General features: G+C 43.5%; 1 protein-coding gene across 8 annotated transcripts; it reads right to left on the reverse strand.

Annotated features, from left to right (window-relative positions):
• Positions 1–18: 18 nt before the first annotated feature.
• On the reverse strand, positions 19–26,342 carry CAP1 (cyclase associated actin cytoskeleton regulatory protein 1). Of its 8 annotated transcripts, none has more exons than XM_014737298.3 (13): positions 25,267–26,342; positions 11,881–12,002; positions 10,900–11,000; positions 9,307–9,384; positions 7,393–7,536; positions 7,206–7,291; positions 5,727–5,832; positions 4,352–4,529; positions 2,798–2,982; positions 2,496–2,619; positions 2,273–2,355; positions 1,807–1,950; positions 19–1,193 (listed from the first exon to the last, which is right to left on the reverse strand). In XM_014737298.3, the coding sequence occupies exons 2-13, from the start codon at positions 11,990–11,992 to the stop codon at positions 1,110–1,112; spliced, it is 1,425 nt and encodes a 474-aa protein (XP_014592784.1). In that variant the 5' UTR covers positions 11,993–12,002; positions 25,267–26,342; the 3' UTR covers positions 19–1,109. The 8 variants fall into 8 exon arrangements, with proteins under 8 accessions (XP_014592784.1, XP_005607231.1, XP_001503410.2 ...); XM_005607174.4 differs by having other exon boundaries at positions 10,900–11,003; positions 25,285–26,336; XM_001503360.7 differs by having other exon boundaries at positions 25,285–26,012.
• Between the last annotated feature and the right edge of the window lie 213 nt (positions 26,343–26,555).

Raw genomic sequence — 26,555 nt, forward strand, 5'->3', positions numbered from 1 at the left:
CATAGGTAAATACTAAACTAGTTTGGTATTAATTTTATTCTATTTTCTGTATAACTTTAAGTACATAAAGGTTTATTTCCACAGGCCTCAGGAAATGGGTAGAAGTCACAGGACAATCTCTCTTTCCACCAAAAAAAGTTGCATATTTTGGTAAGTGACCTAGAGGGAAAAACTGAAATTTACATTAGCAATGCTGTGCAAGATTTTTACATAAGACCTAAAACCAGCCTGCATGGAGATTTTAGTCCTCTGTTCAGGTGCCTGGACAGAGGCCAAAAGCGGTTGAGCATGACAGGGCAAGGAGGCAGTGAGGATGGATGACAGGCACCTAGCATGGAAGGAGGAAGGAATGCCAGATTCCTTGGAATGGTAGGTTGTTTTTCCTTTTTTTTTTTTTTCTTTCAAGTCATCTCTGTAGGAAGGTGCTGGGCAGGGATCCCAGAGAAAGAAAGGGTCCAAGACTCCTTTAACTGGCCTGGGTGAGGGGCACTGCCACAGCCGCTGGTACAGAAGAACCTACTATCTCAGGTTCCGGCAGACCCAGGATGGAATGCAGAATAAAAGGAATGCTTATAGGAAACAATTTTGCTTGGAATGCTAGAAGGCCAAGCTTCAGCCTTTGGTCCAGTGCAATACTTGCCTCACTTGTCAACACTGAAAAATTAGTTTGGTTAGAAGACCCAACTGGAATCACACTAGCTTCTGCTACCTTCGTGCTTATTGTTAGAAAATATTAATTTGTGTGACCATTCTGATCTGTTAATTCCTGGGGACTGCTTTATTCTTCCCAAAAGACTGTTGGCCAAATAACTCCCAAAGGCTGAAAGCGAAAACACACTAGTCCTGGCCTGCAGTTCCTTAAGAATGGACTGGCGGTGTGGTTGAGCTGACATGGAAAGCTGCACCTTCCTGCAGAAGATCAACTGACCTGCTATCCCACCCCAAATCTCAGCCTGAGGTATATTTCAGTGAAGGCAGGTAGCTGTGCTTCTCAAAGCAGAGAAGCAGTTTAAGAGCAGAAAGGTAGAGGAAATCTAGAAAAGAACCGTCTCGATAAAGATTTATCCCATGGTGTGAGGGAGAGGGCAAAGAACCCAGTGGCACTTCGCTTATCCGGCAATTTCTGTCACTGTGGTGACCAACTTCTGCCCATTCCATAGGGTCTTGAACTGCTCAGGGACTGGGAACTCATTCTGCAAATAAAGAAACAACAGGTTTAAATCTAAGCTAAAAAAAAGCTGGGGTTAAATCTTACACTTGTCTCAATGCTTTCATTAAACTCTGAGAGCAGGTAGGATGTAGTGAGAGAAACCGAACCCCCTGAAGAAGCACGGCTGTGTGACTGGAGGCGCCCCATCTTCTACTACCCCCGCCCCTACCACTAACCCAACGAAGGAGCACTGTGTGTAGGAATGAGAACAAAGGCTCCAAGGCCAGCCAGATGCAGGTCTGAATCCGTTTCCTACTGTTCACTGATCAGTGATCTTACACAGACTGATAAAGCTATGAGGGACAGATGAGAATGTGTGGGCTTCATGGCACCAGCTCAACAGGGGCCTCTGACTCAGTCCTATTCCTTTTTACTACCCTGAGCACCTGCTCAGCCTAAGAAAGGCAGAAACCACTCTCCTTGGGAGCTCTGGGGGAGCTCCACTCGGGGGAGTGGGACTCCCTCACATTTCGGTGTGCACTGCTGGGTCTGACCCGCTCAGTGCAGAAGGTCCATCCACTAGCTTTCTCTCATGCAAGAAGTCTTCAGTCCCTTCTGTTTTTAGATGATCCTACTAAAGAGATCAAGAAACTTACAAAGTCACCGCCTTCTGTAGGAATGAGGACATTCATTTCAGAAGATTTGGCACTGACTATCTCACAATCCAGGGAATTCTTGCTGAGGTAAACGTGGCAGCCATCTGTTTTGTTGATGGAGATGGTTGGCACTTTACCCATTACCTGCAGACAAAACCAAGAACGCTGAGTCTCAGGAGCTGGGGAGAACAAGAGTAAGCCGCGGGAAAAACTTTCACTGTTTCACGTGATTCAGAAACGACATGAAAAGCTCAGAGGTTTCAACAGATATCGGATACTACGAGCAGGCTGGGATGGGTGCTGGAAAGAGCTCACTGTAAGAGCCAACTCCTCTCCTGCCACATCCAAAGCAGCTCAGCTTACAGACTGTAGAATCAGATTCCCAGCACAGCAACATCTGTGGGTCAGCTGTCTCTTTTAATTAATTCCTCAGGGACCAAAGGAAGGAGTCAAGATAGCAAGTTACCTGAACTTTGACATCCCTACTATTGATTATCTCCACAATGCCCACCACGTCATCGAACACCAGGCCGAGTTTCTTACAGTTATCTAGGAGAAGAAAGGGAGTAGGTCAACAGTCTAACTTTAAAGGAAAGCAGTATATTTAAGAATCTTCAGGAATAGAGTAGGTATGGTTCCAGCCCTCTCGGGCTCTAGGACAGAGCCTGCCTAGGACAACAAGAACTCACCTACTGTAATGGAGTTAATTTTGCCCTTGATTTGCAATGTTGTGTTGACACACTTGTATATGTAAGCCACCTGTTTCAGCTCCGTGTCATCAATTACCAGGTTGGAAACATTCTCCTGATTTTCCTGTTAAAGAGATACCTCTTTCATGAATCTAATCACTAAGCGCATGCAACCCCAAAAAACAGGCTATCCCAAACTTTCGCTCTTGCAACCCTAAGCCAGAACCCTGCCCTCATTTGGCTGTGCTCCATTTAACCTGTCTTCACTCCTCGATCCCCAAGTCCTGGCATCTTTAACTCACCACTCTCCACTTCTTGCCCTCCAGTTCAAGCAGAGGTGGCTCCTTCTTTGTGGCTGGTTTGGGGGATGGGCTGCCTCCTGGTTTAGGTGCAGAGAATGGTTTGGGGCCACTTCGTACTGGTCCACTCTGAGCCTTCAGGGCAGGGTTCTTGTGTGTCTTCATGTCATCAGATACATGTTTCAGGGCTGTAAGAACAGTGGCTGCCTTATTCTTGTCCTTCACACCAGGGTTCTGGGCTGAGTCGATAACCAACTTCTGCTATCAGAAGTTAAACTGATCCTTAACAAAAAATTTAAGGCCAAAACCCAGAGCTTATGACATGTTCTCTCACAAGCAATTCTGGAGAAGCGCTTTTATAATTTCTCTTCTACCCCAAGGTTAAATTATGTAATTCAGTTTAAAAAATAAATCATGTAATGTGTGTTTATATGGAGGGGGGATGCCTATGTAAACACACAGAAAAAGATCTAGAAAGACATACCAAGGATATAGTCACAACGTATCTATGTAGTTTTTAAAGCAACAAAGACAAAGTAACATATGATAGTCAAGAAAATTTGGTAAAAGAAAAAAACCTCACCCTCAGCTAACCTACCACCTCCTAATCAGTGTTAGCATTTCAAACTCACCTTTCAGTATTTTTTCTATTGATAGTTGTTTTTTATTTGGTTATAACTATACACTGTTAAATTTGGTTTAACCCGTTAACACTCAACAAAAACTTTCTCATGTTAACCTGTAGTTTCTAAAATTATCTTTTTTTTTTAGGGAAAAGATTCCATAATCACCTTCAGCAGGCTGACATACTCCTTGCCCTTGAACATGGCCCAATCTATAACCAATACCGACTGGCCTTTTTAGCTCCACCAGTCCTTGTGGTTGTAGTTTAAATACTAGATTTTTTTTCTTAAACACAGCATGGTTCCCTTTAAAGAGATTAAATGGCTGCATAATACCCCATCAAGAGGATGATCTCCAGTTAACCATTTTTCTCACTGTTGATACTTAGGTTGTTACACCATTTTTAGCTGCTATAAATAACACTGTATAAAACTTGTTCTTTATTTCAGAAATTTTTATAGGTGGATTCCTAGAAGAGGCTGTATAATTTAGACTTCCACCTGCTGTGTATAAGGGTTTCTATACCAACATTAGGTAATTCTTATGTAAATTTCCCATATGACTAATATACATCCTCTGAGGAAGTTAACCCCGGACATGATGACTTCCCAAAGAAACCATGTGGTGACACAGAAAAACCTCTGGGGAAAACTGCCAGCACCAAGCCTTGGCTCAACAGGGTATCTATACATGCCACTTAATATTAAATCACTTTCCTATGGGGCAGAGGGCTCCCCCAACTATAATCACCCATTTTCAATTTCTATTTAAGCCAGCTTTGCTGTCCCTTTGGGCAACTTGAAGGAATGTGACACCCAATGAATTTTCCCATACACAAACCAGGGTTTCTGGTTTACAGATGGCTGCATCTCTAGTTAGTAAGGTCTGGCCCCAACAACTTACTGTACTGACTCTTCTTGCCAAAGTACTCACCATGTGTGATGCTCTCCCCCTGATTAATCTGAGCAAACAGTGCTGAGCGTGAAGCAGACTCATCAGAGCCTGAACTGGTGGGGACTGGGGGAGGAGGTGGGCCTGGTGGGGGGGGAGGAGGACCGGATCCAGCAGAGGGTCCAGATGGCAGTCCACTCAGTTCTTTTGCCACAGGTCCCTGGAACAGTAAGTGTAGGTAACATAGGCATCCTGTCTCTTCCCCTCTACTGGACCATTCCCAATAGGGTCCGGCACATGTTCCGGGTACATGGGGTACCCACTGTTGTAGCCTTTGACACAATGATTAACACTCCCTACCCACACCCAACTTGGCTTTATTCCTTCTCACCCTTTCCCAAGGATTCAACTCAGCTCCATTTTTTAACATTCACATTTTTCCTTTGGCCTCTACCTAATTCCAGCTCTAAACGCACAGTTCTAAAAACTCTACTTAGTGTGTCCTCAGACTCAACGAGTCCAAAGCTGAGTTCATCATCTCCTGCCTGCTCCCCTACCTGTACAATCACCCCACTGTCTCTATTTCAGTGAAAGACATTACCATCCAAGCTTGACTGCTCAATCTTCTTTGAATCTTCCAACTCCTTCAATCTCATTAAATCTTTCTATTATCTTGGTTATATCTCCTGCAAATTCTTTCGTACCAGCCCATAGCACCATGAGTACTTTCAAAGTGTGAGCAGAAGCCCTTATCCCTAACCTATAAACTGAGACTTCTTTAAGGACACAGCTGATCACTGTCTTGCTCAAATACCTATGATAGTTACTTATCACCTATTATAGTCTACCTTCTGTTCCAGCCTTTCCTCCTAAAAATTTGACACTCTCTCCTTATTGAAGGCAGAGATGACCAACTTCTACATTTATTTTGTTTAAGCTTTGCTGTTTGCTGATATCCCCATTTCTCCCACTTCTCACTGTCCTGTACTTGAACAAAGTCCCAGATCAGAGTATACCCTTCAAAGTCCAATCTCTCCCAGTGAGACGCACGCTTCTCTTCCTTATTCTCTGTAGTGTGTATCTTTATTATAGCACTGAGCTTGGTGATTTGTATTGGCGTTTTGTATCTGTATTTTTAAGCTTCCTGAGGGCTGGCATAATGTCACTCATTCATCTGTCTCCCCTTCAGCCCAATGTCCCTGACCCGTGTTTACTGAAACTGAATAGAAGTGAATATCCCTTCTCTGACCCTTGCTTTCTTTACTCTTTTCTTTTCCCCCCTTTCCTTCTCCCTTTTTTCTTTCTATCCTCCACTTCAAAGACTAGCATCCTTCTTGGACCAAGGTAGTGCTAAAGTCTAAGAAACCTGTGGACTCTGTCCTGGAGGGATAAAAGGAGGGAGGGAGGACTCACTAACCGTTTTGCTCCAGGCCAGTCCGGTGGTATGGAACTCTTTAATGTAAGCCTGCAGCTCTGTCCATATACTCAAGTAAGCTTTGACCCAGTCCACATGTTTCTTATCCCTGGGAGAATTAAAGAAGAACTCATCACAGGCAGTCAGGGTACATTACAATAGTGATTCCAGACCCCCTATCTGTGAGCTCACATCCTCCTGCCTGGGGTGTTTCTTAGGCTCTCCTCAATGGCAGCTTTTCTGTCATCACAGAGCTTTGCTTTTCTTTTTAACCTGCTCTATTACCCTAATTAGACCAAAGTCCATTAGGACAGGAACTCCAAATTATATCTCCTTCTGTCTCTTATAGGAGTATTTCTCAAACTTTTTTTAAATAGCAAAAACATTTTTTTCAAAGTAGACCTTAGGCAGAACCTAATATATAAAACTGATAAAAGCAAACATTCTGAGCATGAAGGCATGGTAGAGAGGCGCTCTCTCCAGCATCACTGAGGAATGCTAGGATGCCAAAAAGTCAACTGCCTTTTGTAGCAGTACCTACAGTACCTTGTATCAAAATATGCCCTCCCCTCCAAAAAATAAAAACTTCCCTTTAGGAGGAAATAATCAGCATTAAATTATAGAAACAGCACTGCACTATGGTTCGAGTTTCCTCTCTTCTTATATATTAGTTGAAAGACTTTATGGTTATTTAGCATAAGACCTAATTTCTTTAACTGTAAAGTGATGGACTGTAATGCTAGCGTATAATCAAAACATTGTGATGCTTAATTCCAGGTTGCTGGAAGGATCAAGAAGATGCCTGGTGTTCTGGGACATATTTCACACACATGAAGGGTTATTCCTTCACAGAGTAGTCACTCAACAAATGTTGGTTGACTGATGATGGATGGACGAAAGAAATGGTTTGGGTAGTTATGCAGCTAAGGAATGGCTTGCATGCAGTCACTCCAGCTCAAAACCAGCAATGGAGAAGTCAGTCAGGACTGGTGGAGATACATGGTAAAGACATACAAGGACCTCCCCCGCTTGCTTAAGACCCACATTGACCAAGCAGCCTTCCTCTCACTTTACCTGACTACATGAATAGTCAGAGTAATTTCCCGGTAAATCTTACTGAACCTTTTAACACTGGGCCAGTTAGAAATTCTCAACGAAGGGACAAACTTCTGTCTAAATAGGCAAATTAACAGGCATTAGTCCATTTTACCTCCAGCAAAACCTCCTAAACCTAGAAGGGTAAGGATTAGAAGACTAAAAGGGCCTCTACAAACCCTGGAGAAAAAGCAGAAGTGGCAGCAGAAATACTTCCTGCTTGCAAATGCAGCTTCTATGAGCCAATATCTATCAAACTTTCCAGAAAGCAGCCCTGAGAGAGGAGAACCAACACTGCAGCCCCGGGCAGCCTTAACCCCAAAAGTGCTACTCCACCAAGTAACCAGCTGGGTTTGTCCTTTACCCTTGAGGAAAGGCTGGACTTACACATCTTTGTACTCCTTCAGGACTCGGTTTGTATAAAACATGGCAGCATCATTCATTTCTTTCACATAGGGACCAGGCTTGGGAGCCTAGAGAAAAAGAAGCTGTCAGTGACTGAGAGCCTCTCCAGCCATGTCTCCTCACCTCTTTCATTCCATCCCTTCCCTCCCATGGAAGCTGCGCTGCTCACCATAGCCACCCAGCCCAGGGCCTGGATACTTTCGCTGACGGCCGACAGGTGATTGAACAACTTGCTGCCTCGGTTCTTCTCTCGAAACGTTATCACTTCTTGGATCTGCTCTGAGATGGGTGCCAACAAATCAGAAAGCTTATTCTAGGAAAAGATGCAGGAAAAGATTCCAATTAGAGTCTTTCTACGAAAGCTTTCTATGTTGGTCAACTCTGATCCTGAAGGCAAGAATTCTTCATGAACTATATAATAAGCACCCAAATAAACTTTGTATTCATTGTATTCATCCTGCACAGATTCACATGGCTAAAATACTGCTTATCATCTCATTCTCCTCATAGAGTTCCAACTCCTCAGGCTGGATTTTGTGGCTGTTCGTGATCAGGACTCATACTCCAGCTATACCTCAAAATTCTAATATTTCAACCACTTATCTCTTTTCTGTCCTCCTAATAGGAAATACTAGTTCATTTCTGGGCCTTAACTCATGATGGTCTCTTCTTTTTCCATCTATCCAATTGTCCCTCATGCTTCATGAGGAAGAGCTCTCCAACTCCAGCCACACTGGCCTCCTACTGCATTTATTGTCAGCATAACCAATTTTGCACCTTACACAAACTATTAATGGATCCATGTGAATATGTTTTTCTTTCTCATTAAATCTTCAGACAAGGGCTTTGTCTTAGCCTTCTTTTATAATCCATCTAGCCCTAACACATTGCTAGCCATACAGCAGCTGCTGAGTAGAGATCTGTTGAATCGAATGCAATTAGGGGGCTGGGCATTTCAGCAGATAGCTTAGCAAAATGGATGAATCTTGTGTTGCTGTGTTTTTATCCTTCCTCCAAAGCTCAGTTTCCTGAACATCTCAATTCTCAGATCTTAGCATGAAAACAGTCTAAAGCAGGAGTTGGCAAACTTTCTGTAAAGAGCCACTCTAAATATTTCAGGCTTTGCAGGCCATATGGTTTCTGTTCCAATTTCTCAACTCTGCTGCTGTAGTGCATAAAGCAGCAAGAGAAAATACTTAAAAGAATGGGCATGGATGCATTCCAAAAAAGCTTCATTTACAAAATAGGTGGCAGGCCAGATTTGTCCTGCAGGCTATAGTTTGCCAATCCTTGGTCTAAGGCAAGGGAAATATAATAGCGTCTCAGCTGCCTGATTTGTTGTGGAAAGTGTGGGTTTGGAGAAAAGATTTAGACAAAATGCTTTAACCATTCAAGATAGATTAAGAATTAGAGTCTAATATATTTAACATTATCTTGCACTATTTTTACATTATTCAGGCATGCCAAGGGTCCAAGGGTTTTAATATAGCATTAGCAGGAAGACTTATTCTGTTTCCCCTCTGCATTCCCCCCAAATGCAGAAGAAACTAAACGGAACTAAAATCTATGCCTCTGAGAAAAATCTAAATTTTCTCTAATTCATTTTCACACTTTGGCAGCCTAAATTTTGAGGCAGGAGTAAAGTTAAGGGGAGATCCTCAACCACTGAAGAATGAGGGAAGCAGCAGTATTTTAAGAGTTTTAGGATCTCCACAGCAATATTACTGAAGCCCACCCACAGTGGAGCAAAAGAACCACTGTCTATGACCCAGAGAGCTTAGGGGACAATAGGATGAATTTGGCCTCAGTCAAGAGGCTAAAAAAGGCGGTCTAGTGAGAGAACCAGCCAAGTCCCAGGGATAACTACAGTCCTAAGTAAAATGACAGGCGAAAAGCCAGTGGAGCCCACACTCAAGGGCACATTCCCACAGTGGCGCTTTGAGTCTGACTCTACTTCTGGGACTTTGGCGTGAAGGTTCACGAGCCTGGTAGGTCTATTTTAGCATGTCATGATAGCTCAGCAGAAAGCTCTCAACTTGTCCTGAGTATCAAACCAAATGAAACCAGCTATTAGTAAACTTACGCCTGCTGGCTGCTGGCACTGAGAGGCTGTAACCAAGAGAGCTCGCTCCAACTTCAGACCTGTGTGGACCATCTCCGCCTGCCGGGAAGGAGAAGAATCAGCTATCGATGACACCTTACAACTGGAGAGGTCCTGATAAGAAACACCTGAAACCTCCACTTCCAGGTACTCTGGTAGCAACCCAGGCACTTCATGTTGCTTTCCTCAGGTCTTCCAGGTTCCAGGGACTGACAGCAGAATTACATATACCCCTGCTCCTGCTGGATCTAACCAGGGATATGTATCCAGAGTTGGATATGAAGATAATCAGGGCTAGCCTTAGATTAAGTCAAGTTAGCAACTGCACATGCAGTGTGATATGAAGTACACTGAAAAATCCCTCCTCTCTCTCGTCGCCAAAAAAGCTCTTTTCTCAAAAGACCCGTGTTTTTCTCAAAAACTAGAGGTAGGAGTAAAGGAAAAGGCCTAAATTTATTTTAAAGTTCTCAAGGTGTTTATTCCTTTAGGTTAAAGCTACTTTCAAATGCTGGATCATGACTCATTCACAGATAACGAATTAAATCAACTTAATAGAACAAAATAAAACAATGAGTATATCAGCTTGAAATCATTTCCAAATAAAAAGTAAAAAAAAAAAAGGTGCAGTACAAGTAGCATAAGCACGTTTTGTAAAACTTTTATCTCAGTTACAAATATGTACTTCTTACTGAGGGTCACGATCAAGAGTTTAAGAAACATGAAGCTATAAACACTATCAAAATGCAAAAATTCAAACAAGGTAATCTATTTTTTCTGGATTTGCATTTTTAAAATATAAAAGTGACACATGCTTTAAAATCTTTCCAAATGTCACACACTCTATGAGTAAAACTGCAAGCCCCCACGCTCCCATTTAAGCCCCAGGCCCAGACTCTCGAGCTAAGCTCAATGCTGACAGATGGGCTACAAGAGGCTCCAAATGCATCTTCCAGAGATCAAGCAACTAGTTTTGCTGAAGGGCCAGGAAAATCCTAAACATAGTTACTGCTTACAAAGGATCACTCAGAAGACTAGCAGGAAGAATTTGGGTCCCAAAGAGAGAGACAGAATATGTATGTGAGTGTGGGGCGGTGGTGAGGAAGTAGGTGGCAGCACATGAAGGGAGGTGGGTGGAGAGGCACCTGTCATTGCCTACTTCATATTCTTGCTGTGGGCTAAGTGTGAAAATAACTCACATTAGCATAACTAATAACTATCAAGCATAGTTTTATAAGTGCTAAGTCATGATAATGGCTCCTTTGAATAAGCTACCCTAGCCTTGGTTATGTAACACGTTGGGTTCAGACTGGTAGAACATTCTCACTACAAAGATGAACCGAGCCATATTTTATGCACCAAGCAAGCTATCTGTATAAAAGAAGCCTACGCAGAATATGTGATGAAAGCAAAGAGCCTGGAAAAATCTGAGGAACTGTTCCAGCGCCTGGACTGAGCTCCTCAGTGCAGGTAGAAGGAGCCAGAAGCCTCTCAAGGGGCTCTTAAACCAAAGTTGAGTAGGATTTGAAGAAAGCTGCCAGTGCTTAAAAGAGGGGAAAAGGGGCAAAACATCCTTACATGTTTCTGCACATCTCCCCCAATCTCTTTACTGATCTTCAGGTACTCTGCCACAGGACCAGCCAGCAGTGAGTCAAATACTTGCACATATGGAGCTGTTCCTGCTGAAGACACACACCACAAAGAATCAGTCCTGCATCAGAAAGACGATTTATTAAAAAGCACTTCGAGGGGCCAGCCTGGTGGCACAGTGGTTAAGTGCGCATGTTCTGCTTTGGTGGCCTGGGGTTTGCCAGTTTGGATCCTGGGTGTGGACATGGCACCACTTGTTAAGCCATGCTGTGGTAGGCATCCCACATATAAAGTAGAGGAAGATGGGCAGGGATGTAAGCTCAGGGCCAGTCTTCCTCAGCAAAAAGAGGAGGATTGGCAGCAGATGTTAGCTCAGGGCTAATCTTCCTCAAAAAAAAAAGCACTTTGATATGAAAGTGGAGAGGCAAGGAAATAAAGTAAACAGAATACTGGAACATGAGTCAGGAAAGCTGGGTTCCAGTTCCAATACCACCACTAACTGGCTGTGTGACTCTAAGTCCCTTTTCCTCTCTGAGCTTAATTTTATTTATCTATAAAATGAAAATAAACAAAATGATCCCCCCAAGGTTCCTTTTGGCTCTAACATTCCATGATTCAGTTGGTACAAGTACAAAATGGCTAATTTGCCAATCATTTGGAGAAAGGAAATTTTAGTATCACTTGTCATTTGACTTACACTGCAGTCATTTTGCTAAAGAAAGAACAGGAAATATCACACAAGCAGGAAGTTCTTGTGTTAAAATAACTTAACCACAGGCCTCCCTGCACAAATCACTTCCTCCTCCCTTATCTGTTCACAGCAATACGAATTACAGGCAATGAACCTTCTAGACTAAGCATTTTGGGAAGTTAGCTCCAAAAGGAGAGAAGACACTGTGAGAGAAAAAAATTTCAGGCAAGACACTGAGTCTTTACTCAAAGTATTCTGCGGGGCTGTATACTGCTTACCTTTTGGGGCACTGTCTCCATGTCCACAGTGCATGTCAGAGGACTGAGATACTGCCTCCAGGCGGCCCACCGCCCTCTCTAATCTTTCTACCAGATTTTGCATGTCAGCCATAATGCACCACCTGCTGAAACAGATCAAATGTCACTTGTTGACTTAAAATTACATAGCACCTAAGGAGAAAAGAAAGAATACTGTTGGGGTGAAGAGCGTGACAATTCTGAGGAACAGAATCATTTAATAATAAAATAAGATGGAAAACAGCCTATTTGCAAAATCATAAAGACCTCATTAAGCAAGAGAACTACCCAGGAAAAGGTGTTCACTGAAAGCAAATGCTTCCTCATTCAAATACTTACTGAATATTCACTATGATCCCACCAAGTATTTGTCTAAGGACTTAGAATTTACAAAGTATAGCCACATATATCATTTCAGTTTGTGCCTCCCAACGGCTATTCAGGAATGGAAGGATAATTACTAAACTCTTAGAGATAAGAAACAATTTCAGTGAAGTAAATGATTTGCCTCCACTCACATAGCTGGTTAACAGGGAAGCCAGCACTCAAATTCAAATCTTCTGGCCCTAAGTTCAGTGTTTTTTCCTACAATGTCCTCCTGCTTGCATACGGGATGCCCAAAACTAAGATGAATAGGATATTTATCCTGCTCTCAATAACTTATAGTGTAGTTATTGTCTTCACTAATAGTGGAGTCTAATAGTGGAGACTTGACATGTACACTAACTATAAAACAAACATCTAAAAAATTTTAAGGTGACAGAAGAAGGTTGCAGAAAGAATAACACAGGATTTCAGAGAGGGGAAGAACATATCAGCTGGAAGGATCAGATAAGGAGAGCATGGAGAAGCTGCCATTTGAGCCAGGCTGCAAATGAGGATGAGCAGGAAGAACAGACACATCCAGAAGAGCTTCTTACACATCTTTCACAAGTACTAATTCATCTGAACTTGCCTTGTTCAACATCTAATATCCTAAAGAAGTAAGCTCCACCAGAGAAGGGACCTTCTCTGGCTTGTTCCCTATTATACTCTACCATCTAGACCATGATCTGGCAAGTAGAAGGTATTCAATAAATATTTATGAAGTTAATGAACCTGAAGCATAGCATCCCAAAAGTCCAGAGGGACAAGTGTTCTGAAAGTTGCCCATACTATACACATAAGTGCTAAATGTTATCAATATATATCTACATAAAATGCTTGAGACCATCAGTGATCTCACAAAAGCCAGTGAAGTTTCAGTCAAAGCTTTGACTTGGAGAGATTCCATTTCAAAGTATTAACTAGTTCAGGTAACTGAAGCCAAATGAACTCAACTCCCTCAAAGCTGCCTAAAATGACCATAGCAGTGACAATTCCCTCAAAGATGACGACATGCCAGAACATCTCAACTTAACACACTGTCCTCCCTGTGCAAGAGATAAGCAGCTCACAAGATAAAGTAAGGGAGACAATATAACCCCTGTCCATTTTTTTCTGTGTACAGGCTGTGGTCTCTCTGGGCCCAGTGACTTGCAAGAGAATGTTGTTTAAAAGAGAATCAAAGAAAAAATGAGAAAGTGAACTAAATAAACTTTTCCATTCCCTGGCTTGGAGAAGCAGCACAAGCCTCCAAGTCTCTGCCCTACTCACAAAGAGAGCAAACGAAGCAGCCAATATATTCTCCCCTATGTAATGCCACCATTACCAGAGCATCCGAACTGCTGCCCATTCTGGGCACTGTCTAGGGACAGACTCACGTATACTCCAGCACACTCTATAAATCCCAGGGGGAAACGCAGCAAATGCAATAAACTCCCAAGCTATCTTCCATTAATAGGTGCCACTCATTCTGTTGTGAGACATGTTCCTTCATACACAGTGGCTGCTATGGGTTGAGGCCAGTGTTAACATGGAAACACAGTACAAGTGTCTCTAAAGGCTGCCAGGGTTGAACACTTACCAATCTCAAAAGCTTAATAATATAGCTTCATGGGATTCTGGTTCTTTTTTTCCATATTTCACTTGTACTTGTAAGCTTTCATTATTAAACAAGCTACAGTTCTGCTAACTTAAGCAGAATGAGAAGGGACAATACAGCTGTCATTTACAGCTCATCTCATTCTATACATGAACCAAATACAGGAGAGCAGTACCTAGTTTTTTGTTTCTGGTGGGGGTGGAGTGAAATTTGAGACGTTATGGGAAAGAACGTCCAGAACTGAAAGGACCAAAAGACACATCTTGTCTCATTCTCTACACACACATATTCACATTCTTTAGGCGGTCATGTCCACTCCCCAGCTTTCAACTATCATCACTGCAGTACTAGCCAGCCTGCTTGCCAAGTGGTACCACCACCACCCGTATAGACTAACGACTCCCAGAGCAGCATATCCAGCTCACGCCATTGTTCTGGGATTCAGAATTTTAGATCCAGCTTCCACCTAGACATCTCTATCTGGATGTCCCAAAGGCATCGCAAACTGAAATATCCAAAACAAAACTCATCATCTTCCCACCCTCCAGCCCCATGTCGCAGTGATCCAGCACTACCATCAATCACCTCACTGACCAAGCTAGTAACCTGGGATCTGTTAGGAAGTACAATGGTTAACACCATGGTCTTTAGATAAGTTAGATAGTTTGGGGGTTTGAATAACAGTACTCACTGACTCTGTGACTACAGGTGTTATCAAACTTTCTGAGTTTCTGCTTCCTTATCTGTATAATGGGAACAACAGTAAAAAAATCCAGAGGCCTGCAGTGAGAATAAGGAGGAAATACATGTAGAAGCGCTTGGCTCTGTCCTGAAAAATAGTACCATAAGGATTCCATAAATGTTAACCATATTATCTTCTTCCTTACTCCCTCAAATCTAATTAGTCATCAAAATTAATAGGCTCGATCTTGCATATCTCATGAATAGATGCCCTAGCCTTCATCCTGATGGACAAAAACTAGGGCTTCCTGACTCTGCCTAGATTACCACAATAACCTTCTCACTAGTCTCCCCCAATTCCAGTAATACACCTTCTTTATCCATTCTCCATAATAGCACAGTGATCTTTGTCAAATGCAAATGTAATTATGGTAGGCTCTTATTTAATATCACTCAATACCCCCTAGGTCATTCAGAGCAAAGTCCAAACAAGGGGTTCCATAATCTGGTCCTGCTTTATCTCCTACCATTCCTCCAGTTTTATCTCTTGCCACACCTTTCCTCAGCACACTACTGCAGCCCAGGACCACTTACATTTTCCAGAAAGTCATACTTTCTCTCACTTCTGAGCCTTAACGCTATCTACTCCCACTCCACTTAGCTGCTTTCTCTTCCCAATCTGTCCCCTGTCTCATAACTTCTACTGTCTTTTAAGACTCAGGTGAAGTTATCACCTTCTCTAGGAAACTCTTCCAGTTTGGTAAGCTTTTCCTTCTCAATCTGTCCCCTCTCCAGAACTCCTCTTGTCCATTAAGTCTCAGCTAAGGTATCACCTCCCCAAGAAGCACTTCCAGGATGTGTTCCCACAATACTGGGCACTAGTCTCTACCACACATTTAACACACTGGTTTAAAATCATTTAGTATCTAACAGTCAACAGGCAATGAGCCACCCCAGGGCAGGGACCCTGTCTTGTCTTTGTAATTCCAGTACTATAAATGTGGTAGGCACTATGAATACAGTAGGTTAACAAGGGTCCTTGAAAAAATAAATAAATAAATAAGGGCCTTTACCGTCTCTCCCTTCAACATAAGTTTGGCTATCTCCTCTCTCTGTCAAATCTGAGAAGCACTTTTTTCCTTTCTTTTAAAAAATTCTTGGGGCCCGGCCCTGTGGCCGAGTGGTTAAGTTCGTGTGCTCCACTGCGGGTGGCCCAGGGTTTCACCAGTTCGAATCCTGGGCGCGGACATGGCATCACTCGTCAGGCTACGCTGACGCGGTGCCCCACATGCCACAACTAGAAGGACCGCAACTGAATTTACAGAACTATGTACCAGGGGGCTTTGGGAGAAAAAGGAAAAATAAAATCTTTAAAAAATTTTTTTTATTTTTTGCCTGTTTGTAGGATATAACATTCCCATCTTTCAAATAAATGCTGCCTTCTTGGGCACAAATTACATTGACATAGAGTTCTTCAAACCAAGTACCATAAGAAAAACCTTGTTTATATAATATTAATTAAGAACAATACTCCTTTACAGTTCTAAGTGCTTTATATCATCAATCTGTTGCTTCTTTTGAGACTTAAAATAATTCTATGAGGTATGTTATGAAGATATTAATCTCCATCTTTAGAATGAAGAAACTGACAGGCGTTAGAAAGCTTGCCAGATATCAAACCACCAGTGGGTAGAGAACCCAAGCCTTGAGCACAAATTTTCTGACTCCTTCCCACCACTCTACATGGCTTTTAAGCAATTAACTGACTGTGTGGTTCATCACAGCATCCAGCCCCCACTGTTTGCTGAGCATAACACTGTGGGTTCAAGGCCTCTTTATGGTGTCGTCTTTAGTTACATGCTTAGCAGCTTTCAATTTCTCTGCTCTCAATTTTCTCCATGGAGACCAGTATTTTTTCACATTCAGGATAGATGACACATATTTGGAAGGCAAATATTTAAAATAAGGCTTTTCCCAAGAATACAGAATTGCCAGAGCAGAAATCTACAGCTCTGCTTAATCTTGTTCCTTGCCATTTCTGACTGACGATAGCCAAGAATCATATGTAAGCCTCCATATGAATGTACAGAGTCCCAACTATTTAAGCATTCATCAGGAAAGCTTCAGAAAGAGAGGCAATCCTAATTATACAAGTCTAAATAAAACTAGGATTCAAGAGACCAACGGGTGAGTCCCAACTCTGCCTCATAGTAACTGTGTAACTTTAGGACAATCATTTAATGGATCTTTACCTAACACACAAGATCTAAGGATCAGGGCCAGCTCCGTGGCTGAGTGGTTAAGTTTGCGCACTCCACTTCAATGGCCCGGGCTTTGCCGGTTCGGAACCTGGGTGCAGACCTAGCACCGCTCATCAAGCCCTGCTGTGGCAGCGTCCCACAGAGAAGAATTAGAATGACTTACAACTAGGATATACAACTAGGTACTGGGGATTTGGGAAGAAAAAAAAGAGGAAGATTGGCAACAGATGTTAGCTGAGGCTAACCTTCCTCACTAAAAAAGAAAAGCATTAAAACGAAAGATGTAAGGATCAAAGGAATTAATTTTATAGATAAGTAGTCACTCTGGGAGCCTTAAAAAGCAGTCCAAATGTTAACTATTATCACTGCAGACTGTATGCTAGAATATCGGTTCCAGGAGGACGGGAATTTATCCATTCTCTACCCACAGCTTCACCAACTCAAGCACCTAGAACCTGGTGCACAGCAGGTGCTTGTAACGTGAAAGTGCTTACCACTGTGGCAGCTACTGAAAAAATGGAAGACACATGGTCCCTACCCTCCAGAAGCTTTCATTCTTATTCAGAAGGCCAACACAAATGAAATGCCAATGGACTAAATACTGACAACTATATTTTTTCAAAGTTCTCCTAGAGATTATCTAACTTCACTTGGATGGGGGAAAGCTAAAGTATCAGCCTACACACTGGAGCTTTTTCTTTGCAGAAGGTTGTATGGTTCTGAATTATACAGTATAAATGACTATATGCTTTGAGAGTTCAGAAGAAATCAATGAGGACTGGAGGTAGTCTGGTTTCAGAAGGAAAATTGGGCATCTTGATGAAAAAAGGACATTCCAGAGCAATCAAAAGCAAAGAGGAGAGATCCAAGGAGGTTATGTACAGAAAGTGTGAGTAGGTTAGCCCACACAGAGCATGGAGTATCACGGGAAACAGGCTAGATAAGCAATCTGGGCTAGGTTCTGGAAGATACCGAAAGCTGGGCAGTATTTGAATTTGATGTTATGATAAATGTGAAGCCATTCAAAGGTTTTGAGTGACAGAGAAATATGATGAAAACAAAATGTTTACAAGTACTCTGATAAACAAAATGGGATTTGGAAAAAAGGGAAGATATTAGGGTTTAGGTTAGGTTGAAAGCTGTTATTCATCTAGCTGTAAAATAAAAGTGCTACTGCAAAAAATACTTTTGATATTTCAAAGGAAAAAAATCCACAATATTTAGTGTATAACCAGATATAGAAACCAAATGAAAACAATCAATTAACCCACAAATAATCACTTTTAGGCAACTAAGTGACCAGCACATGAATTAAGTGCTGTGGGAACATAAAAGAACCGTAAAATAGTTTTTCTGCCTAAGGGAGTCCAGCAGGAGAGGCAAGGCTACCTTCCATTGAATCACTGGCTCTCAGGATTAGGAGGGATTCTAGAAATCATCTTGTAAAAACACCATCTGATGCCAGAACAGTCCTTTCAACGTTCTCGGCAATTAGGTAGCCTCTGTTCAAACACCTGCAGTGTGGAGAACCCAAGACATCTGAGGCGGCCCACTCCATTCAGACAGCTCAAAGTATTTAAAAGTTCTTCCTTATATGGAGGCAAATTCAGTCTCCCTGCAAGTTCCACCCACTGATCTTGGTTCTGCTCTTGGAGGTCACACAAAACAAGAGTACATTAAACACAGAACAAGTACTAACTGTGTGGTACTGACTACTGAGTCCAGTAGCATTCAGAGAAGGGAGTCAAAGATGACTCCAGAGCTGCAAATCTGGAAGCCTAAGAGGATGATGATACTATAGTCAGAAACAGGTTTATGGCATGTTCTAGTTAGGACAAGAAGATGAGGTCAGTTTTGGATATGCAGAGTTTGAATAGAAGATGAAGCTTCTAAGTGGAAACGTCCAGTAAGTAGTGAGAAATAAACTTGGGGCAGGATCAAGGCTGGAGATCACTGTTTGCAAGTTACTGGCACAGAAATATCATGAAGTCATGAGAATGGATAGGCTCTACGAGGGATATCATGCAGAGCAAAAAGAAACTATGAGCTTGATTCTCTGGCAATTTCTTTTGTGATTTGAAACCAAGAAAAATCAGAAATGGTCAGTGATTCCTGCCAAAGCTGCTTCATATTCTCATCATTCTAACAATTCAAACAACCAATGCCTTCTACCTATTCAGGGAAGTTGTTCAAGGGTAAATGGAACCAAATTAATCCTGCAATTTTTGTCTCATCTCACCAGGCAACTAAGCCAGTGGTATGAATTTCTACTTAAGTAGAAAGTTGCTATGCTTAAAATGTTTTCTGCTTTGTCTGGTAGTTGTTCCTCTAAGTCACACCCTTAAGTAAAATTGAAAAAAAAAAGCAACTATATACAAGTCAGTCTGTATGCTCTGGCAGCCCAAGTGATCTGCTTCAAAATGCTTCTCTTGGCTTGACTTTGTAATTCTGTTCCTGAGATGTTATCCTAAGAAAGTAATCCTAATGCAGCAAAAGCGATAGGCATGAAGATGTGTTCACTGCAATGTTAGCTTAGACTTCTAATTATAGGGGAATAGCTAAATGCACTGTGGAAAAACTTGAGGAGAACACAAAATTTACAGTATTTATCATATTTGAGTGATGGTGTTTTAGACAATTTCCCCTAATTTTCCAAACTTAAACATAGTTAAATAATTTCTTTATAATAAAAAAACAGGGGCCGGCCCAGTGGCACAGTGGTTAAGTTTGCACATTCTGCTTCGGCGGCCCGGGGTTCACCAGTTCGGATCCCGGGTGCGGACATGGCACCGCTTGGCAAGCCATGCTATGGTAGGCTTCCCACATACAAAGTAGAGGAAGATGGACATGGAGATTAGCTCAGGGCCAGGCTTCCTCAGCAAAAAGAGGAGGACTGGCAGCAGATGTTAGGTCAGGGCTAATCTTGCTCAAAACAAACAAAACAGCTCCACTTGGATATCTCTCCTAAGCTACCACTAAGCTATAAGGCATTAGTTTTACTCCCAACAATATAGAAATTCTCACCACTAGGTTCTAAGATGCTACAGAGCAAAACCTAGAAATACTAATAGGATACTTACTTACAAGTTGGCTGGTTTAACACAGAAACCAAAGAACAGACACCACTTTGCCCGGGTGAAGATGCGATCTAAATCTAACCCAAATCAGGAGCCACTGTTCTCCCCTAAGCATTTGGTTTCGCTGATGAAACCAATGACATTTAGCACCTGAGTCACTGCCACCTGAGGTTTAGATTAAAAGAGAAAGAAAAGCCTATCTTCTAGGGAGGGAAAGAATTCAACCCAATATCAGCACTTGTCTCCTGTTCCCTCCTTAAACGTGGTCCTCTATCTGAAACTCCAGGAGCGCGTAAAACCAGTGATAGTACACAACTTGAAGTCAGACTTGGGAACTAGCTATTTCAATGGTCTGGGGTAAACGGATAACTTTGCGTGGCCATGGATTCCCCTCTCTCTCACACTCAAGGAATATTATGAAGGCTAACTGCATTAAGAGCATTCATCAGGCATCTCTTATATAAGGAAAAACCACACTGGCTGATTTCAGCTGGGTAGTTGCTTTAAACAGAACAGCATTGCCCATTCTCATGCATAAAGATAGATTCAGGGATGCCATTTGTCCCTAGCCATGATTCAGCTACAACCAGAGATATGAAAAGACCTGTGACTGCAAGTCTATAATTAACTTAAGTATAGGAATTTTAATGACCTCTGTAGGAAAAAAACCAAAAACCAAACAAAAAAGCAAGCTTGCTCCTTCCATGAAACATTTCAACTATAACTGTTTTTCAGTTGAATGGAAAAGTTTGACACAACACGTCTGGTGATACAAGGCAAACAAAGCTGCACTGTAGCTGAGGAATATTTTCAAAGCTTTGAAACTTTTTATTAGGTTTACATGATGGTATATCAAGAAGAAATAGTTTCATGGTGAATGCTGTAGCTGCATTAATTTAAAGATGAAACTATCACAATTTTATCAATCAAAATAAACATAAATACCAATATCATAAACTATATGCAATTTAAAATAAATGATAATTCCTGTCCACTAAACCAAGCAGTCTACAGGCAGACAACACGAACAAAATATCTCTATAATGGGGATATACAAATCTGCTGACTTGTGTTGTCAACTAACACAAAGCTTGCTTCTAGTGAGTGCCTAACCAGTGGGCTTTCCCTATTAAGATCACATCCTCTGATGAAAAAAAACAAAAAGGCAAGTCTTCACAGACTACCCAGGAATTCCCTGAATGAGCAATAATTCTTAATGCCTCAATGAAACTCAGGATTCATTCATCGCAGGGTACCCAGTGCTTATCATGTGCCATATACTGGCTAGGCACAGCCACGGAGCCTGCCCTCAGAGAATCCAGTTGGAGAGATAAGACGCCGCACAATCACAGCTATGATGCTTGCTATTGCACTGGTTCTCAATCAGGGGCAATTCCGTCCTCCAGGAGATGTTTGGCAATGTCTGGAGACATTTTTGGTTGTCACAATTGAGGGAGTGCTACTGGCATCTAATGGGTAGAGGCAAGGGATACTACTAAAATCCTACAACACACAGGACAACGCCACAACCAGGAATTATCCCCCCCAAAATGTCAGTTGTGCCAAGGCGGAGAAACCCTGTTCTACCGTAATAAGGAAGAAAAGGAAAGTGTAAGAGGTACAAACAAAATGCTAATGTGGCAGTTTAGGACTTTCTAAATTACAATGCGAATTTGTCCCGTCCAATGAAAATGAAGAGAAGGGTGTGACTGTGGAGAATTTTGTAAATTTTGTTTAGACTTGATTCTTAGGGAATATAAAGCCAGTAAAGAGTAACAAGATGAAAAAGGTTCTTTTTAAAAGATCCGTCTCATTGTGGTAGAGAAGCTGAAGTACAGTCATGTGCTGCAGATGATGTTTCAGTCAATGACAACCCACATATACGATGGTGGTCCCATAAGATTAGTACCATATAGCCTAGGTGTGCAGTAGGCTATACCATCTAGGTTGTGCAAGTACTGTAAGGGAAGAAAAAATTTTCCTCTACCCTTTTAGGTTCTTCTGACTGGTCTAAGAATTAAATTGACATGAGACAGATTAACAGGAGAACAACAAACAAAAGTTTAATAACGTGTATACGTGGGAGAAACCCAGGAAAAGTGAGTAACTTGCCAAAATGGCTGAAGACCTCACCTTAAATATCATCCTCAGCTAAAGACAAAAGAAGATGTTGGGAGTGGGGACTCAAGGACTCAAAGGGAAGGCAGGCAATTCACAGGTAGGTGAAAAGTTTGGGAAACTGGCCACACAGGAACAGAGGAACACAGAGGGGAGCCCAACAAACCGGCTTTTCTAGGTTCCTCCCGGTCTACCACCTAATTCAAGTTATGCTAAGGCGATAGCTTGCTTCCTGAGACAGGCTTTTTATCTGAATTCTTCTAGGTAGTTAAGCGGGAGATAAGAAGAAAAACTTTCTCAATCTTTTGTTTCTCAAAAATAACCAGTCTAAAATAATCGTCTATGTTAAAGAGACATAATTTGGGGTGGCAAATTTTGTTCCTCTTCAGTACACTCTATATAATGTTGGCACGACAACAAAATCACTTAATGATGCATTTCTGAGTCGTCAAGCAATGCATGACTGTATAGGTATGAAAGCCAGATTAGCCGAAAGTAAAGAAAGAACCTGAAAATGACAATTCAAAGGAATAATCACTAGGACTGGGTAGGATATGGCTTGAGGATCCTCAGATTTCAAATCTCAGGATTAAATTTCAAACCAGAGGACTCAACTTCCAACAACACTTTGCATTTGCTTGTTTAAGTAAAATGAATCTTTGACTCACAATGCTTCACAGAAAACAGAAAGGAGGAAGTCACTTTTTAAAGGCTCAGTCTCTGGTTAAAAAATAACTGCAACTAAACAAATGTATGTTAACAAGAAAACGGGTGAGAATAAAGATCACCCCTCAGGTTGGAAACAAAACATTTTACAAACTAAACAGCTAACCTCCTGGAGGCAAAAAGACATTCACTGATTCTTAATAACACCACCACTTTGGGTGTGCGTGACAAGTTGTACTTGACAAAGTACTCTCACAGCTATCATTTTATTTAAACTCCTCTGAGACATAAATTATGTCCACATGACTGATGAAGTATTTCTGGGGAAGAAAAAGGCGGGAAACTCATACAGAAATTTCTTTACGTTGGACCGCAGCAACTCAATTAGCAAGCTGCCAACCACAGAATAAAATCCAAACATCCAAACAAGGCATCAAAAACCCTTCACAATCTGGCAGCCATCTACCTTGTTTTCTGGTCTTATCTTTCCTGCCACAGACTCCAGGGTCCAGTACTTCACTGAACAATATAAGCCCTCTCCTGCCTCCACATCTTTGCTCTTGCTGTTTCCTCTAGTTGGGATACCTTATTAGACATCTTTGCCTGGATGTGCTGCAAACACCTCAAACTTTAAATATGTCAAAATTCATTTTCTTTCCGTGTCACCTCCCCAACTTACCCCTCCTCTCACATTACCTATCTTGGTGAATGGTACCACCCAGTTCCCTAAACCAGAAAACCAGGCAACTGTCCTAGACTACTCCTATTTTTTCACTCCCATAAACAATCAGACTCCAACTCCATATGGAGTCCACCTTTTTAATATTGCTCAACTCTGAGCACTCCTCTCCCTCTCCGTCTCACTGTCTTAGTTCAAGCCATGACTGTAGCAGCAGCTTCCAAACACTGGTCTGCTTCCCCATCCTGTCCCTTCCCACAGACTGAACTTTCTAAATCATAAATCTGACCACATCATCTTCCTACACAAAACCCCTCCAAGCCTCCCCACAGCTTTCAGGGCAAGATCCAGATTCCTTAGCGTGGTTTACAAGGTCCTCCATATTTGATCCCACCACTTCCCACTTCCTCCACCTCTCCAAGCATTACTGGAATTCCAGTCTCACTGAACTACTTACGCTCTTTCACATGCCCAGACCTCCATATCCTTGCACTTCTACTCTGCCTGGAAATCCCTTTTGTAGTTTCACCAAATGGCTAAATAAATCCTGAAAGACTCGGCCTCCCATTTCCTCCTCAAAGCCCGGAAACCTGGCTCAGGTATTCCCTTGTTCCCTTAGCCCTGTGCTCACACGGTGCACTATGACACTGCAAGTCACCCCGACTTGTCTGCCCCCTCCTCCACTCCATGAGAACCACTGGATTCCTAGCCACCAGGCCAAGCGCCTCATTTAGTATGTGTCTCACACACATTAAGGGCTCAAGAAATGATTGGTGAATGATGCATGTGCTGGGCTGTCCCCCGTTTTTCATTTGAACAAAGATTCCTACAAAGAGCTTCAACTGACACAGTTCTGATACTCACGTCCGCCTTAAAAGGTTCTCATTCTCCTTGTCACACAGCTCCATAGCACCCTGTTCTTCTTTCCTAACACTCATCACACTTATAATTACTTCTTAAACGTCCCTGCAAACACTGTTGCATCCATGAGGCAGGGTCTAGCTTGTTTTATTTCAAAACTGCATTCCCCAGATGCGGCAGAGCATCTGACACGGAATAAACACAATTTGCCACACTGATTTTAATCCTGTGAGGTGAGCAGAGATCTCCACTTAAAAGATGAGCAAAAGGAGGCTCAGCGAAGTTCAATAAGGCACCTACGGCCGCAGATACTTAGCAGCGGGGCCAGACCGAACCTGAGCCATCTGATCTCAGGTCCTGGAGCAGGCAACACCTTCAAAAAAGTTAACTTAGCTTTTCAGAGTAAATGCGACAGACAAGGAGGAAGGGTAGGCGATCTGAATGCAATACAAGGACCTGCGCCTCTCTCTCAAAAACTCCCCAGGCATTACAAACAGGTTGCATGAAAAAAAAAAATGTTCCACGCAGCGGGTGGTCTTTACCCTGCAGCTGCCAGATAGAAGACACCGACCGGAAGACCATTCCAAGTAAAGAGAGAGGTTCCCCGGAAATGAACGCGGGAAGGATCTGGGGCTAATAATGTAAGGAGCCGAGGTATTGATTCCTACTGTTCCCCTCCCTCGCTGCATGACCTCAGACCAGCCTCCGGGGATCAATTTACCCATCCGTGCAATGGGGGCGAGACGGGGACTAGGGACGGCTCTAAGGTCTCGGAAGTTCCTTTCAGTCTGGGCACCTTAGGAATCAAGCCTCTGCTGAGGCTGCTGGCCAGGACTGAGAAATCCAGCGGAGGGGCCTCCTTAGGAGAGCCCGGCTCAGTTAGTCAACCCGGCCCCACCTCAAGAGACCGCGCCCAGGATCCCGGGGCGGCCCGAGGGCCTCCGTTTCGGCCCCCTCAGCAGGACTCCCCACATGCACAGAGGCCAGAAAGGTCATTAACAACGCCAAGGGCCAGTGGGCCGCGGAGAGGACCCCAGCCCCTACCCAGCCGCGCACCCTCACCTCAGAGTTGTGCCTCACCTCGGGACTGCGATCAGCCGCTCTCCACTTCCGGCAAGAACCGCCCAGCAATCTTCGCGCGACCCACTTCCGGGCCCTCACTGGGCGCGGCACCCCCACCGGAAATGAACGGCCGGCAGAAACGCCAGGCGAGAGGAGGGGCCGGGGAGGTGGTCGGGCCGCCCCGCTCGTGACCCAGCCCCCTGTACGCCACGCCCGGGAGAGAGAATCCTCTTTAGCCGGGAGGATGCATGGGAGGAAAGAGCCACGCCCCCCAAGGCGGGAGCAACTGGGAGGCGTGCTCAAGGATAGGCCACGCTCCTCTCTCAACTGTAGGAGCCGAATCGTCCGGACCAATGAAGAGCCGAAATTGCTGGCTAAGCTCCACCTCCGGAGAAAGAAGACAGATGAGTGGCTACTTCTCCTGTCAGTTGGGTCTCAATAGCAAAGGCCGGTCCCTTTTCACAGCAGTCCGGAAAGGGTCTTGGAGGGGCTAGGGGTCGGGATTGTCTGAGGGTGGGAGTCCCGGGCCGCCGTCAACTGTCGGTGGGGATTGAGGCTAAGCACCGCCTCCCTCTGGGTGTGCGTCCCTCGGTGTCCCCATTTGTGACGTGAGAAGGCCATTGGTCTGGACAGTGTTCTGGGAGGCCCTGCGGCGGCTGGGTGTGGGGAGGGGGTCGGTATGGCCGCCTGGGCCCAGTCTGGGGTTTCTGGGCGTGCCCGCCGCCGCCCGGCTCGCTCCACTGGGAAGGTGGGAGCTCGACCCACTTCCTGTTTGTTCGGTGCGCTTTGTGACCATAGATGGTCAGGTCTGGGGCCGCGCGGAAGCCGCCGCCCCACGGTCTTGGAGTCCTTCTTCCGGGCGCGCAGGGTGTGGTCCCCGAGAATAAGATGAGCAGAATTAGGGGAGATGCTGCTCCACTCCGCTAAAACCTGCCTTTGGAAGCAGCCTCGCCCCGAGCTGGGCGTGTTCGGCCGGCCGCCGCTCAGTCCGAGGGAGGGTCTTCACGGTGGCTGCAGCCCGCAGGGGAGACTTCGCTTCCGTGCTCCTCGGGCCTGGGGATCAGAGCTTTGTTCCCACAAGGCTCACGCTTTCCAACCCGTAATTATCCTCCCACAAAGATTTATTTCCAGAAAAAATTGGCGAGTGCTACAGCTCCCACCCCTGCAGCTGAACTACTGGGACAGCTTCAAGCTTCAAGTTGAATGCAGGCGTTATATACCAGAGTCACTCATTCAACAAATACAGTTCTTATAATAACAGCTACCATTTACTGCGCGCTGACTGCATG

The sequence above is a fragment of the Equus caballus genome, chromosome 2, assembly GCF_041296265.1.
Source record: "Equus caballus isolate H_3958 breed thoroughbred chromosome 2, TB-T2T, whole genome shotgun sequence".
Classification (NCBI taxonomy): Eukaryota; Metazoa; Chordata; class Mammalia; order Perissodactyla; family Equidae; genus Equus; species Equus caballus.

Excerpts from the sequence above, each read along its gene's own strand:
- CAP1 (XM_005607174.4), bottom strand. The coding sequence starts at position 11,992 with ATGGCTGACATGCAAAATCTGGTAGAAAGATTAGAGAGGGCGGTGGGC. Across the intron at positions 11,004-11,880 it reads TGGAGACAGTGCCCCAAAAG|CAGGAACAGCTCCATATGTG; the intron begins GTAAGCAGTATA and ends GTGTGTCTTCAG. Across the intron at positions 5,833-7,205 it reads CTGAAGGAGTACAAAGATGT|GGATAAGAAACATGTGGACT; the intron begins GTAAGTCCAGCC and ends TAATTCTCCCAG.